The 14,976-nt window shown below is 37.1% G+C and overlaps 1 protein-coding gene across 4 annotated transcripts in view; it reads left to right on the top strand.

Annotated features, from left to right (window-relative positions):
• Positions 1-14,976, top strand: part of CERT1 (ceramide transporter 1) — a 127,981-nt gene that overhangs the window by 108,168 nt on the left and 4,837 nt on the right. For 3 of the 4 annotated variants that reach the window (XM_060143140.1, XM_060143139.1, XM_060143137.1), the window contains 5 exons: positions 7,334-7,466; positions 8,313-8,383; positions 11,771-11,899; positions 12,445-12,574; positions 13,799-13,935. In XM_060143140.1, the coding sequence (XP_059999123.1) occupies positions 7,334-7,466; positions 8,313-8,383; positions 11,771-11,899; positions 12,445-12,574; positions 13,799-13,926 (591 nt within the window). In that variant the 3' untranslated portion in view covers positions 13,927-13,935. The remainder of the gene's footprint in view (positions 1-7,333; positions 7,467-8,312; positions 8,384-11,770; positions 11,900-12,444; positions 12,575-13,798; positions 13,936-14,976) is intronic. The other variant, XM_060143138.1, reaches the window with a different exon arrangement.

Genomic DNA, 14,976 nt, shown 5'->3' with positions numbered 1-14,976 from the left:
AGGCCATGGAGAAAATAGTTTGGGGGTTTCAGTATGAACAGGTCATAATTAGCTGATGTCTCTCTCTTCGGATATTTCTCTCTTTTAATATACTAAATATTGTGCCCAGGTGTCACTTTTTTCCCTCTTTGGTCTGTACCTCACTTCTTGGTCTTTCTCTCACTGCATCTTTTTTTGATATTTGGACATTGGTTAGCTAATCTTGCTCACATCCCTAAACACAGAAGACAGTAAGCGCAAGGAACAAGAGATTGAGAGCTGGGTTGAAAAGCAGCAGCAGCAGCATTGAACTTTGGATTACTTCATGCCCAAGGTGCTATGCTAACAATAAAGAGATGTTTAATAAGACTCCCTGCAAGCTGAAACTTTGGTTGGAGAAAGAGGGCATTGACATTTAAAAGATTACTTAGGGCTTCCCTGGTGGCGTAGTGGTTGAGAGTCCGCCTGCCGATGCAGGGGACACGGGTTTGTGCCCCGGTCTGGGAAGATGAGTCCGCCTGCCGATGTAGGGGACACGGGTTCGTGCCCTGGTCCGGGAAGATCCCACATGCCACGGAGCAGCTGGGCCTGTGAGCCATGGCCGCTGAGCCTGCGTGTCTGAGCCTGTGCTCCGCAACGGGAGAGGCCACAACAGTGAGAGGCCGCATACCGCAAAAAAAAAAAAAAAAAAAAATTAGCTCCGTTGGATAACAGTGAGTGAAAAGTACAGGTGAATAGTGGAGAAAAATTGGAAAAGAAAGAGATCTCTGATTTGAGACAGATTGTTTTACACTGAGGAGCATTTGAACTATGTCTAGAAATGGAAACAAGGTTATGACAAAGGTGAGGTGAGGGCATTTTAGAAAAGAAATATAACATGAGCTAAAACTTCAAAGCAAATTTTGTATTCAGGAGTTTTGTATAGACTTTTGACCAGAATTATTCTAGCAAATGAGATACAATATTAGATGTTGGGATTTCCTCTCCTCCTGAATATGGAAGAAATTAAGAAATAAGATAGAGGAGATAGGCAAATGAGATACCAAAATGTTAGTTATAATTCTAATAAGCTGATTGGAGAGCATGAAGACCAGCTGCCATGAGGTCTTGCTAACATGTTACCCCAGAATTAAACATAGTACTTCTAAAAACTATTTTATTTATTTATTTTTGTCTGTGTCGGGTCTTAGTTGCGGCATATGGGATCTTTGTTGCAGCATGCGGGATCTTTCATTGCGGTGCGCAGGCTTCTCTCTAGTTGTGGCACACGGGCTCCAGAGCACATGGGCTCTATAGTTGCGGCACGTGGGCTCTCTGGTTGAAGCTTGGGGGCTCAGTAGTTACAGTGCACGGCATGTGGGATCTTAGTTCCCCACCAGGGATCGAACCCATGTCCCCTGCATTGGAAGGTGGATTCTTAACCACTGGACCACCAGGGAAGTCCCCTAAACATAATATTTCTGACATAGCTGGATAGTCCAGGCCTTCCCCCACAAGAGCAAGCCCCAAAAGCAGACCAGCATACATCCTGTCCACAGGTGGAGGGGTTGAGCCAGGCCTTCCTAGTCTTCCTTCTGTGCTCACCATTCAGATGTCCCCATTTCCCCCCAAGGAGGAGGAAGTGAAAGGGTGAAGAGAAACCAGGATACTCTAGATGATGGTCTTCCACATGGAATGAGTGGTAGAGAAAAAGTTCTCCTACAACTTTAGAGAGAGAGAAATTGGGACTGGATTATGGGGAGTATAAAATAACCTACTAAACAGAATTTTCTGTTTTCTGTAGCAGTAGGCTAGCCATTGTACACAAAGTAACATTTTTGGAGGACTAGGCTGATAGGGATGAAACTAGAGACCAAGAAAACCACTTCAGAGAGTCAGGTATGAGGTCATGAAAGCTTACCTAAAAAAAGTATCCAGGGCTTCCCTGGTGGCACAGTGTTTAAGAATCCGCCTGCCAATGCAGGAGACACATGTTCGAGCTCTGGTCCAGGAAGATCCCACATGCCCCAGAGCAACTAAGCCCATGCACCACAACTGCTGAGCCCACACTCCACAACAAGAGAAGCCACAACAGTGAGAAGCCCACGCACTGCAACAAAGAGTAGCCCCGTTCGCTGCAGCTAGAGAAAGCCCGCACACAGCAACAAAGACCCAACGCAGCCAAAAATAAAATAAATAAAATAAAAATTTAAAAAAAAAGTATCCAATAGTAGAAAAGTCTACTTTTCTACATCCATCTACTATGGATGTCTTATAGAAGATTAGTAATGAGCTTAATAACTACATGAAATGTGAGGGAAGGAATCAAAAGTCTAGAGTTCCCAGTTTCCATGACTGGGAAAATATCAGTCCCAATAGCATGAATAAGTATGTAAGGAAAGGTACTTTGGAGAGAGAGATTGTAAAAGAAAAATAATGTGAAATGCCTCACAGTGTTTGGCACCATAGGCACTCCATAAATTGAGAGCTGGTTTTCCCTGTGATAGCATGTTTATTCATTTTTCGAAAGAACTTACTACAGAGCTGTCTAAAGTAGCAAACCCTCTATAATTTTGAAGTAATTAATTTTGTTCAGCAGTTTATGTGTACAGTCTCAGTATTTAAAGCAAGATAGACCTTTTAGGTTTGCAGCCTCAGTATTTAAAAGCAAGATATCATTGATTTTTAAGCGATTTTAGCTTTCCATCATTGGTTCAACAAATAATTGAGTGCCTACTGTGTTTCAGATACTGTTTTAGATGGTGGGGATACAACATTGATCAGAGCTGCCTTAAGTCATTGTCCCTAAGGAGATTATGTTCCAACTAGCTTTATTTGGCCTTCTTAGCCATGTTGAATGGTCTTTGAGAATGTTCAGTAAATAATGCCTAATTTAAATTGATATACTTACTCCTTCAACGACTCACAGTAATTTAGTCATTCATCATATATGCATATGTTTCATAGTTGGTGTTTACCTTGGATTTGTAGTTTTAAATATTTTTATGTGGTAATAATTTGAAATTTTAAACTTTTTGGCAGAATATTTATGTTCCATAAGTATATTTTCATACATAAAATTCTAAAAAGCTGCTAAATGATAAAACATGACTTCAAGTTTGTAGTTTTGGGGTTGGATTTTTTTTTTTAACATGTTTGGGTTTTTTTGATTGTTTTTTTAACATCTTTATTGAAGTATAATTGCTTTACAATGGTGTGTTAGTTTCTGCTTTATAACAAAGTGAAGCAGCTATACATATACATATATGCCCATATGTCCTCCCTCTTGCATCTCCCTCCCACCCTCCCTATCCCACCCCTCTAGGTGGTCACAAAGGACCAAGCTGATCTCCCTGTGCTATGTGGCTGCTTCCCACTAGCTATCTATTTTACATTTGGTAGTATTTATAAGTCCATGACACTCTCTCACTTCGTCGCAGCTTACCCTTCCCCCTCCCCGTGTCCTCAAGTCCATTCTCTATGTCTGCGTCTTTATTCCTGTTCTGCCCCTAGGTTCTTCAGAACCTTTTTTTTTTTTTTTTTTTTAGATTCCATATGTATGTGTTAACATATGGTATTTGTCTTTCTCTTTCTGACTTACTTCACTCTGTATGACAGACTCTAGGTCCATCCACCTCACTACAAATAACTCAATTTCGTTTCTTTTTATGGCTGAGTAATATTCCATTATATGTATATGTGCCACATCTTCTTTATCCATTCATCTGTCAGTGAACAATTAGGTTGCTTCCATGTCCTGGCTATTGTAAATAGAGCTGCAATGAACATTGTGGTACATGACTCTGAATTATGGTTTTCTCGGGGTATATACCCAGTAGTGGGATTGCTGGGTCATATGGTAGTTCTGTCTTTAGTTTTTTAAGGAACCTCCATACTGTTCTCCATAGTGGCTGTATCAATTTACATTCCCACCAACAGTGTAAGTGGGTTTCCTTCCCTCCACACCCTCTCCAGAATTTATTCTTTGTAGATTTTTTTGATGATGGCCATTCTGACTGGTGTGAGGTGATACCTCATTGTGGTATTGATTTGAATTTCTCTAATGATTAGTGATGTTGAGCATTCTTTCATGTGTTTGTTGGCAATCTGTATATCTTCTTTGGAGAAATGTCTATTTAGTTCTGCCCATTTTTGGATTGTGTTGTTTGTTTTTTTGATATTGAGTTGCATGAGCTGCTTGTAAATTTTGGAGATTAATCCTTTGTCAGTTGCTTCATTTGCAAATATTTTCTCCCATTGTGAGGGTTGTCTTTTCGTCTTCTTTATGGTTTCCTTTGCTGTGCAAAAGCTTTTAAGTTTCATAAGATCACATTTGTTTATTTTTGTTTTTATTCCATGTCTCTAGAAGGTGGGTCAGAAAGGATCTTGCTATGATTTATGTCAGAGAGTGTTCTGCCTATGTTTTCCTCTAAGAGTTTTATAGTGTCTGGCCTTACATTTAGGTCTTTAATCGTTTTTGAGTTTACTTTTGTGTATGGTGTTAGGGAGTGTTCTAATTTCACTCTTCTACATGTAGCTGTCCAGTTTTCCCAGCACCACTTATTGAAGAGGCTGTCTTTTCTCAATTGTATATTCTTGCCTCCTTTATCAAAAATAAGGTGACCATATGTGCATGGGTTTACCTCTGGGCTTTCTGTCCTGTTCCATTGATCTATATTTCTGTTTTTGTGCCAGTACCATACTGTCTTGATTACTGTAGCTTTGTAGTATAGTCTGAAGTCCAGGAGCCTGATTCCTCCAGCTCCATTTTTCTTTCTCAAGATTGCTTTGGCTCTTTGGGGTCTTTTGTGTTTCCATGCAAATTGTGAAATTTTTTGTTCTAGTTTTGTGAAAAATGCCATTGGTAGCTTGATAGGGATTGCATTGAATCTGTAGTCTTTGGGTAGTATAGTCATTTTCACAATGTTGATTCTTCCAATCCAAGAACATGGTTTATCTCTCCATCTATTTGTATCATCTTTAATTTCTCCCATCAGTGACATATAGTTTTCTGCATACAGGTCTTTTGTCTCCTTCAGTAGGTTTATTCCTAGGTATTTTTTTCTTTTTGTTGCAGTGGTAAATGGGAGTGTTTCCATAATTTCTCTTTCAGATTTTTCATCATTAGTGGATAGGAATGCAAGAGATTTCTGTGCATTAATTTTGTATCCTGCTACTCTACCAAATTCATTGATTAGCTCCAGTAGTATTCTGGTGGCATCTTCAGGATTCCTCTATGGATAGTATCATGTCATCTGCAAACAGTGACAGCTTTACTTCTTCTTTTCCGATTTGGATTCCTTTTATTTCTTTTTCTTCTCTGATTGATGTGGCTAAAACTTCCAAAACTATGTTGAATAATAGTGGTGAGAGTGGGCAACCTTGTCTTAGTGGAAATGGTTTCAGTTTTTCACCATTGAGGACGATGTTGGCTGTGGGTTTATCATATATGGCCTTTATTATGTTGAGGTAAGTTCCCTCTGTGCCTACTTTCTGCAGGGTTTTTATTATAAATGGGTGTTGAATTTTGTCAAAAGCCTTTTCTGCATCTATTGAGATGATCATATGGTTTTTCTCCTTCAATTTGTTAATATGGTGTATCACATTGATTGATTTGTGTTTATTGCAGAATCCTTGCATTCCTGGGATAAACCCCACTTGATCATCATGGTGTATGATCCTTTTAATGTGCTGTTGGATTCTGTTTGCTTGTATTTTGTTGAGGATTTTTGCATCTGTATTCATAAGTCATATTGGCCTGTAATTCTCTTTCTTTGTGACATCTTTGTCTGGTTTTGGTATCAGGGTGATGGTGGCCTCGTAGAATGAGTTTGGGAGTGTCCCTCCCTGTGCTGTATTTTGGAAGAGTTTGAGAAGGATAGGTGTTAGCTCTCCTCCAAATGCTTGATAGAATTCGCCTGTGAGCCTTCTGGTCCTGGACTTTTGTTTGTTGGAAGATTTTTAATCACAGTTTCAATTTCAGTGCCTGTGATTGGTCTGTTTATATTTTCTATTTCTTCCTGGTTCAGTCTCTGAAGGTTGTACTTTTCAAAGAATTTGTCCATTTCTTCCAGATTGTCCATTTTATTGGCATATAGTTGCTTGTAGTAATCTCTCACGATCCTTTGTATTTCTGCAGTGTCAGTTGTTACTTCTCCTTTTTCATTTCTAATTCTATTGATTTGAGTCTTCTCCCTTTTTTTCTTAATGAGTCTGGCTAATGGATTATCAATTTTGTTTATCAATTTTGTTTATCTTCTCAAAGAGCCAGCTTTTAGTTTTATTGATCTTTGCTATTGTTTCCTTCATTTCTTTTTCATTTATTTCTGATCTGATCTTTATGATTTCTTTCCTTCTGCTAACTTTGGGGGTTTTTTTTGGTTCTTCTTTCTCTAATTGCTTTAGGTTTAAGGTTAGGTTGTTTATTTGAGATGTTTCTTGTTTCTTCAGGTAGCATTGTATTGCTATAAACTTCCCTCTTAGAACTGCTTTTGCTGCATCCCATAGGTTTTGGGTTGTAATGTTTTCATTGTCATTTGTTTCTAGGTATTTTTGATTTCCTCTTTGATTTCTTCAGTGATCTCTTGGTTATTAAGTAGTGTATTGTGTAGCCTCCATGTGTTTGTATTTTTTACAGATTTTTTCCTGTAATTGGTATCTAGTCTCATAGCGTTGTGATCGGAAAAGATACTTGATACGATTTCAATTTTCTTAAATTTACCGGGGCTTGATTTGTGACCCAAGATATGATCTGTCCTAGAGAATGTTCCATGAGCACTTGAGAAGAAAGTGTATTCTGTTGTTTTTGGTTGGAATGTCCTATAAATATCAATTAAGTCCATCTTGTTTAATGTATCATTTAAAGCTTGTGTGTCCTTATTTATTTTCATTTTGGATGATCTTTCCACTGGTGAAAGTGGGCTGTTAAAGTCCCCTACTATGATTGTGTTACTGTCGATTTCCCCTTTTATGGCTGTTAGCATTTGCCTTATGTGTTGAGGTGCTCCTATGTTGGGTGCATAAATATTTACAACTGTTATATCTTCTTCTTGGATTGATCCCTTGATCATTATGTAGTGTCCTTCTTTGTCTCTTGTAATAGTCTTTATTTTAAAGTCTATTTTGTCTGATATGAGAATTGCTACTCCAGCTTTCTTTTGATTTCCATTTACATGGAATATCTTTTCCCATCCCCTCTCTTTCAGTCTGTATGTGTCCCTAGGTCTGAAGTAGGTCTCTTGTAGACAGCATACATACAGGTCTTGTGTTTCGTATCCATTCAGCCAGTCTGTGTCTTTTGGTTGAAGCATTTAATCCATTTACATTTAAGGTAGTTATCAATATGTATTAACATGTTTTAAAATATATCCTCTAGGTATACAGAAGAGAAGTAGAAGAAAACGGGATAGTTTTGGATCCTTTGAAAGCTACCCACGCAGTTAAAGGTGTTACAGGACATGAGGTCTGCAATTACTTCTGGAATGTTGATGTTCGCAATGATTGGGAAAGTAAGCTGCCATTATTAGTATATTTTGATAAAATTATTAGTTTGAATTTAATACCAAATCTAACCTGGCTTTCTACATCTGATCTATGGTTTACAAAGTCAATATAGAAAATATCTGGAGAATCGTATAGGGAACTGATAATACCTTACATTTAAATAGAGCTTTTCACTGTACAGAATGCTTCTCAGTAAGGTATAGCATTTGATCTATTACCTCAATAATCCTGTGTGATAGGTAGGTGATAAAGTAAAATTCAGATAGCCCAAGTGACTTGTCATAGATCACAGAACTAATTATTGGAAAAGCCAGGACTGAAATAAAAGGTTTCTGTTGTATCATCTTCTCTTTTCCTAGACTGTTTTGTTTCCATCATAAATTGTAGATGAATCCTGCTGTGGTTTGTTTAGAGTTATTTGATCCCCTCAGGCATCAAATTTCATAAATATGGGTACTTCTGAACAACATGTTTATCAATGGCAGTTTGACACTCTCACAAACATAGTCACCTAAACCTAAATAGAACAGCTTATTCAGCTTCAATAAATTAAGGATTATAGGGAGGGGAGGGGTCATAGTGTTAGGGAATAATTTGTGCCCTAGTAATGAAATGGTGATTAGAATTGCTTTCTTGCGATGGAAGCTAATGAGATTTCCTGGTGATTAGGTCTCACAGCCACCACCTGTAGCCCTAATACTAAACCGCTTTCCATTTGGACTTAGCCTATGTAGGGCAGGATCCTGTTCATTTTACTATAATGTCCATTCGTAATTGACTTTCTCAATAATCACATTCTGGGAAAAGGTAATATATCTTTTTTGACTACTAACATTTTTTCTTCATTGCAGCAACTATAGAAAACTTTCATGTGGTGGAAACATTAGCTGATAATGCAATCATCATTTATCAAACGCACAAGGTAAATATCTTTTCATCCCAAAAGGATTCCAGAGTAGTTCAAACAGAGACATATAAATTCTCTAAAGTAAAATTTGCGAGGAAATTAAGTGCCACAAAAGATTTAAAGACTTTATTAATAATTCATGAATTTCATGTATTTGAAAGGTAATTTCAGTTCATTTAAAGCAGAAATGGGTGAAAATACGAACCTGAGAAATATCCAGAAACAGTGTGTTTGACAAAGATGTACAGTTCCGCAAACTTTTAAGTCTGAACAAGAAAGTACGAAAATCCACTTAAATGTTTTTCTAGCATCTAGTCTCTAGAGGAGATAGATGAATTACCAAATATGAAAGTGAATCAGTTTCCTGTGAGAATAATAAGGAAATGCAAAGTATGTTATTAGTCTATGTTAAGACTCAGAAGTAAAGGTGATCTAAGTAGATTATCTGACATCAAGGGAAAATTGCTGAGCATCAGCTATTGAGAGGATGGTCATACACCAGAGCACAAAGAAACATTGTCATTTAAATGTTGCCTTTCACTTCATTTCTTCCTCTGTTAATGTAGATATTTAAATTATAGAATATTTATCTTATTCTGCTCTGTTTCCTTTCTGAAAATTGCCAAATATTATATTGAATAAACAATAATAAATTAAAAATTTGTAGAGATCTACCAAAAACAATATTGTATGTTATATAAGAAACATGATAATTCAGTAAGTACTTCATTTTTCTTTTTTAAAATAATTTTTAACTGAGCTGAATATTTGAAAATATTTTAGGTTTGCTGTGTATATCTTGAGCTCAGTCTTGTCATCTGAGGCATCTTATATTTAATGACTGTGACCTAGGCTTCCTTTTACATGACAGCTACTCAAGAAATGTATAACAATGAAGATTCTGTTTCAACCTACTGATTTAGGGGGGTCAAAAGTGAAGTCTAAAATTTAGTAGACTTTAAAATATTAGTTGTCCTGTAATTTGCAATGAAAATAAATGACCAGTCATTTAGAATCAGAAGACTCTTATTCTGTGAAGATAATTGATCCTGGAAAATGGTCTGCTGAAAGTACTTCACTTGGTAAATAGTAGATGGAGGGGAGGAATATATAGATTATATTAGGATTATTTCTGGAAAAATAAAACTAAAAATTATTAAAATAATGTACTTTATATGTAACAAAATTTAAGTTACAGTTGTAATTATTTGAATAAATGACTTGTCCTGGCATGATTTTTTCAACAAAATCCAATAACTATTCAACACCTTTCTCTTTAAATTTGGCTTCTTTTATAATATGGTCTTAAAAAGGGCTTCTCATCTCTTGATATTTGTCATTCTCTTTAAATTTCTGTCTTATCATCATCCTTGTGGATTTGTATCCATTAGTTCTAATATGGCCACATTTTCATTTATTACTGGCTTCACATACATTTGCCCAGCACTACTTTCATCAACTTAATGAAACTTTGTATCTTTAAAAGATGAACCATTTCACTTTGCACATGCTTTGTGTTGTATTGACACTGAGTTGTTGGCGATTTATTAAATTCAGCAATCGGGAAAGACCCTGTGCATATTTTCTCTCATTTAAAAGTACATAGTCCCAGTTTTCAGAGACCTAGTTTCCATGTCATTCCAACAGTATGAAGTTGGAAGATTAAATTACTGGTTTTCAATTCTTTAAATATGATTATGATATCAAAGGAGCATGCTCTTTCCCTAATATACTTGCTTTTAAAATCTTTGCTCTGAACAGTTGAAACAGAGGTTTAATACTATACTTAAAAGTGGGGCTTCCCTGGTGGCACAGTGGTTGAGAATCTGCCTGCTAATGCAGGGGACACGGGTTCGAGCCCTGGTCTGGGAGGATCCCACATGCCGCGGAGCAACTAGGCCCGTGAGCCACAACTACTGAGCCTGCGCGTCTGGAGCCTGTGCTCCACAACAAGAGAGGCCGCGATAGTGAGAGGCCCGCACACCATGATGAAGAGTGGCCCCCGCTTGCCACAACTAGAGAAAGCCCTCGCACAGAAACAAAGACCCAACACAACAAAAATAAATAAATTACTAAACTCGTACCCCAGACATCTTCTTTTTAAAAAAAAAAAAAAAAAAGTGGACTAATGGGGCTTTCCTGGTGGCACAATGGTTAAGAATCCGCCTGCCAATATAGGGGACACGGGTTTGAGCCCTGGTCTGGGAAGATCCCACATGCTGCGGAGCAACTAAGCTCATGGGCCACAACTACTGAGCCTGCGCTCTAGAGCCTGCATGCCACAACTACTGAAGCCTGTGTGCCTAGAGCCCGTGCTCTGCAACAAGAGAAGCCACAACAATGAGAAGCCTGATCACTGCTACAAAGAGTAGCCCCCGGTCACCGCAACTAGAGAAAGCCCACGCACAGCAACGAAGACCCAACATAGCCAAAAATGAAAACTATAAAAAAAAAAAGTGGACTAATGGCTGTGGGAGGGGCTAATGCGGAGTGATTGCTTAATGGGTACAGAGTTTCTGTTGGGAGTGATGACACATTTAGAACTAGATAGTGGTGTTATTTACATAACATTGTGAATATAGTTAAGGCCACTGAATTGTACACTTAAAAATTATTTATATCGGGCTTCCTTGGTGGTGCAGTGGTTGAGAGTCCGCCTGCCAATGCAGGGGACACGGGTTCGCGCCCCGGTCCAGGAAGATCCCACTTGCCGCGGAGCGGCTGGGCCCGTGAGCCATGGCCTCTGAGCCTGCGCGTCCGGAGCCTGTGCTCCGCAACGGGAGAGGCCACAACAGTGAGAGGCCCGCATACCGCAAAAAAAAAAAAAAAAAAAAAAATTTTATCATTTTATGTTACATATATATTACCAAATTTAAAAAGAAGGAAAAATAGGGCCTTCCTTGGTGGTCCAGTTGTTAAGACTCCTCACTCCCAATGCAGGGAGGCTGGGGTTGGATCCCTGTTTGGGGAACTAATCCCACATGCCTGCGTGCCACAACTAAGACCCAGAGCAGCCAAATAAATAAATAAACATTTAAAAAAGAAAAAAAAAAAAGAAATAGCAGAACATTATTCCTTTGGTATGTTCTTCAAAGCCTTTAACTCAGTGTTCATAATCAATCCTTTGGTGGGTGCTTTCCATTTAAAATTTGACAGATGTTACCTTAAAGGCATTTATTAGTTTTACACTTGTTTCTTTGTTAGTTCCATATTATATATGAATAAAAAGGTGTTCAAATTTTGGGGACTTCCCTGGCGGTCCAGTGGTTTAAGACTCCGAGCTTCTGCTGCAGGGGGTGCGGGTTCAATTCCTGGTCAGGGAACTAAGATCCTGCATGCCACGTGGTGCGGCCAAAAAAAAAAAAAGTTCAAATTTTCAAAAGATTTGTACTTCTTCCACAGAGAGTGTGGCCTGCTTCTCAGCGGGATGTATTATATCTTTCTGCCATTCGAAAGATACCAGCCTTGACTGAAAATGACCCGGAAACTTGGATAGTTTGTAATTTTTCTGTGGATCACAACAGTGCTCCTGTAAGTACATTGTATAAATGTGTATAATTGTACAATACAAAGCTAAATATACAACACAGGGCAAAAATGATAAACGCATACCACACATACAGAGATAATTGATTTGAAAATGCTTCTTAAATTTTTGTTTATTAAAGTTGGCTTCTTGGAAGAGTATAGCCACTGTTATCTGAGGGCAACAGTCATGGCCATGAGCATCCCAGCAGGGTTGTTTTCCTTTCCTCTTGAGGTTAGATGAGACAGCTGAATGGGTAGTATAGGTAGGCTACTTCTCACACTTGTCTCTCAAGCCATGATCAACTACTGGCAAAATCTCTGTGGTTTCTACCTCGGTTTAGCTCCTTTTACTACTTAAGAGGGGAGAAAACCATTCCTGGTGTCGTATCAGCTTGGCATGTATTCTTAATTAGTGCTTATGAGATTTTGTGGGAGATGTAGATGAGTTACGGTTTTGGTTAATCTAATGTAGAATTAGACCAGAAGAGGTTACAAAATACTGGGTATCTTCTACACTGGTGTTTTGTTTTTACTTTTTGTTTTGGCAGCTAAACAATCGATGTGTCCGTGCCAAAATAAATATTGCTATGATTTGTCAAACCTTGGTAAGCCCGCCAGAGGGAAACCAGGAGATTAGCAGGGACAACATTCTATGCAAGATTACATATGTAGCTAATGGTATGTATTTTGGTTTTGTTTTTGCTACTTGGGAATGTGGATGTTTTTATTGTGATCTACATGATAACTGACAGTTTGGAAAAATACCATTTATAAATGTCTTTTTAGTTTTTATCCTTTAGATTTAGTAATTTTTAATTTGGAGAGATGTATATCAAAATTATCAGAAATCTTTCAAAATATACATGTCTGAATAACTGCTGTATCAGAATTTCTGAAGCTGGGTCTGGATAGGTAAATTTTTAAACTTCATCTTTAGATCACTATTACATATTATTGGTTTTAAGAACTGTTTTACTAGATATTTGCCTAATAGAATAGGTGTAATTAGGAAAATAAGCAACAGTGAGAAAGAAAATTAATACTTCTTTTTTTTCCCAAATTTTCAAAGACCATTTAGTGATTTAGAAAAATGTTTACAAAATAATGTTAAGTGGGGTGAGAAAAAGCATATAAAATACCATTTCAATAATTTTTAAAAGAAGAAAAGAATATATATGTGAAAAGTTGGAAAGAAATACAACAAAATGTTAATATTGAATTGTTGCTTGGTGGTTGGATTACTGGAAATAGTTTTCTTCTTTTTTACTTTATAATTTTGGTTTTTTGTGTGTGTTTTTGTTTTTAATTGAAATAATAGTTGATATAAAATATTATGTTTCAGGTGAACAGTTCTTTTTCTTGTTGTCAGGCTTTTTAGTTTTCTGAATCTTTGCTCCCTGCTTCTTTCTTAGTTGCTAGTGACTTATTTCACATCGGCCTACTGCTGGACAGCCCTGTTTATCACTTGTTATGGTTCCTTGCTACACCTATTTCCTACCTGCAGTAGTTACTGGAGTCCCTCTAATCAAACCTTCAAACCTTCTTTATACAGGGCCATCACAGCTAGTATGTTTAAAGAGACAACTATGCCTGAGCAAGTTACTATTTGATTATAGTAGAGTTCATTGAATAAATCTGCCTTAAGTAACCTAAAGCGTTGCTATACTAATATTTACTTATAATTTAGGGAACCAAGAACATTTTAGAACAGTAATAAATGCTTTCTTATTTGTTATCTGTTCTCATCTGGTGGTTAGTACAGTACTAAGTACTGAGTGGTCAAGACTTGTAAGAGATGCTTTTTCAATGTGAGGAATTTTTTAAAAACAAAGGAACAAAATGAGTGCTTTACGTGTTTTTGGAGAATTATCTTAACAGTTTTCATTTTCCTTTGTCTCACAGTAAACCCTGGAGGATGGGCACCAGCCTCAGTGTTAAGGGCAGTGGCAAAGCGAGAGTATCCAAAGTTTCTAAAACGTTTTACTTCTTACGTACAAGAAAAAACTGCAGGAAAACCTATTTTGTTCTAGTATTAACAGGTACTGGAAAATATGTTATTCTTTTTTTTAAACTTTATAGACTAATATGGCTCTGCAGACATTACAAGTTAGTTTTTGAAAGTAGTTTCTTTTACATGATGTTTCCAGATGTGAAGAGTTGTAGTTTTTATAGCCTTTAAAACGTAATTTTTCATTATTTTTTCTGTTTATGTTAGATAATGTCTGCTTAATTGAAGGAAATTTTAATATTATAGAACTATAAAATTTCAGAAGTACAAATCCTCTATGTTTCTCCCTTCCCATAAATTAGTGTTACGTTTGTTGTATATTCTTCCAGACTTGTACTTATGTATTGACATATATCTAAAAATTTTTTTTCAAAGCATTATCTTGCAGCTTGCTTTTTCTACTTAATATATCTTGACTGTTAGTCCATATAAAGATATGAGACATACAAAACCATCTCATTCTTTTAACATCTGTTGTATAAATGTTGCAGAATTTATTAACCACTGTCCCATGTTAATGTCTGGTTGGTTCCATATTTCTACTGTCAAATAATGCTGCACTGACTGTCTTTGTGCAAGGAGCTGAACTCTTTAATTTTTCTTAAATGAGTGACATGTTAACATGGTTCAGAAGTCAAAAGTATGAAAAGATACACAGTAAAATTCATCCCCCGTCCCCTGCTCACCCAGTTCTGCAGCACCACACTTGCCCCCACACACACACACACAAGTGTATAGCTGCTGTGAGTATGTTCTTGTGTCTTTCCAAAGATGTTTCATTTTCACCTGAATAAGCAAATACAAGTGTATTCCTCACACACATACACTTATTGTTATTGAAAGAAATTGCATACTCTACTCAGGGTTCTGCATCTTGCTTCTGCATATGCTTTATCTTGAAGATCTTTCCATATTGGTGCAGAGCTGCTTTATTCTTTGTTTATGGCTATGTAGAATCCCATTTGTGTGGATGTACACAATTTATCTAACCAATTCTCCATTTGTAGATGTTAAAGTTGTTTCTAATTTTTGCTAGAGCACACAGTATTGCAGTCATATCCATGTCATTTTG

Source organism: Lagenorhynchus albirostris, chromosome 3 (genome assembly GCF_949774975.1).
Source record: "Lagenorhynchus albirostris chromosome 3, mLagAlb1.1, whole genome shotgun sequence".
Classification (NCBI taxonomy): domain Eukaryota; kingdom Metazoa; phylum Chordata; class Mammalia; order Artiodactyla; family Delphinidae; genus Lagenorhynchus; species Lagenorhynchus albirostris.
Note: the sequence above shows the minus strand (reverse complement) of the source record. Positions and strands in the feature narration are given on the sequence as shown.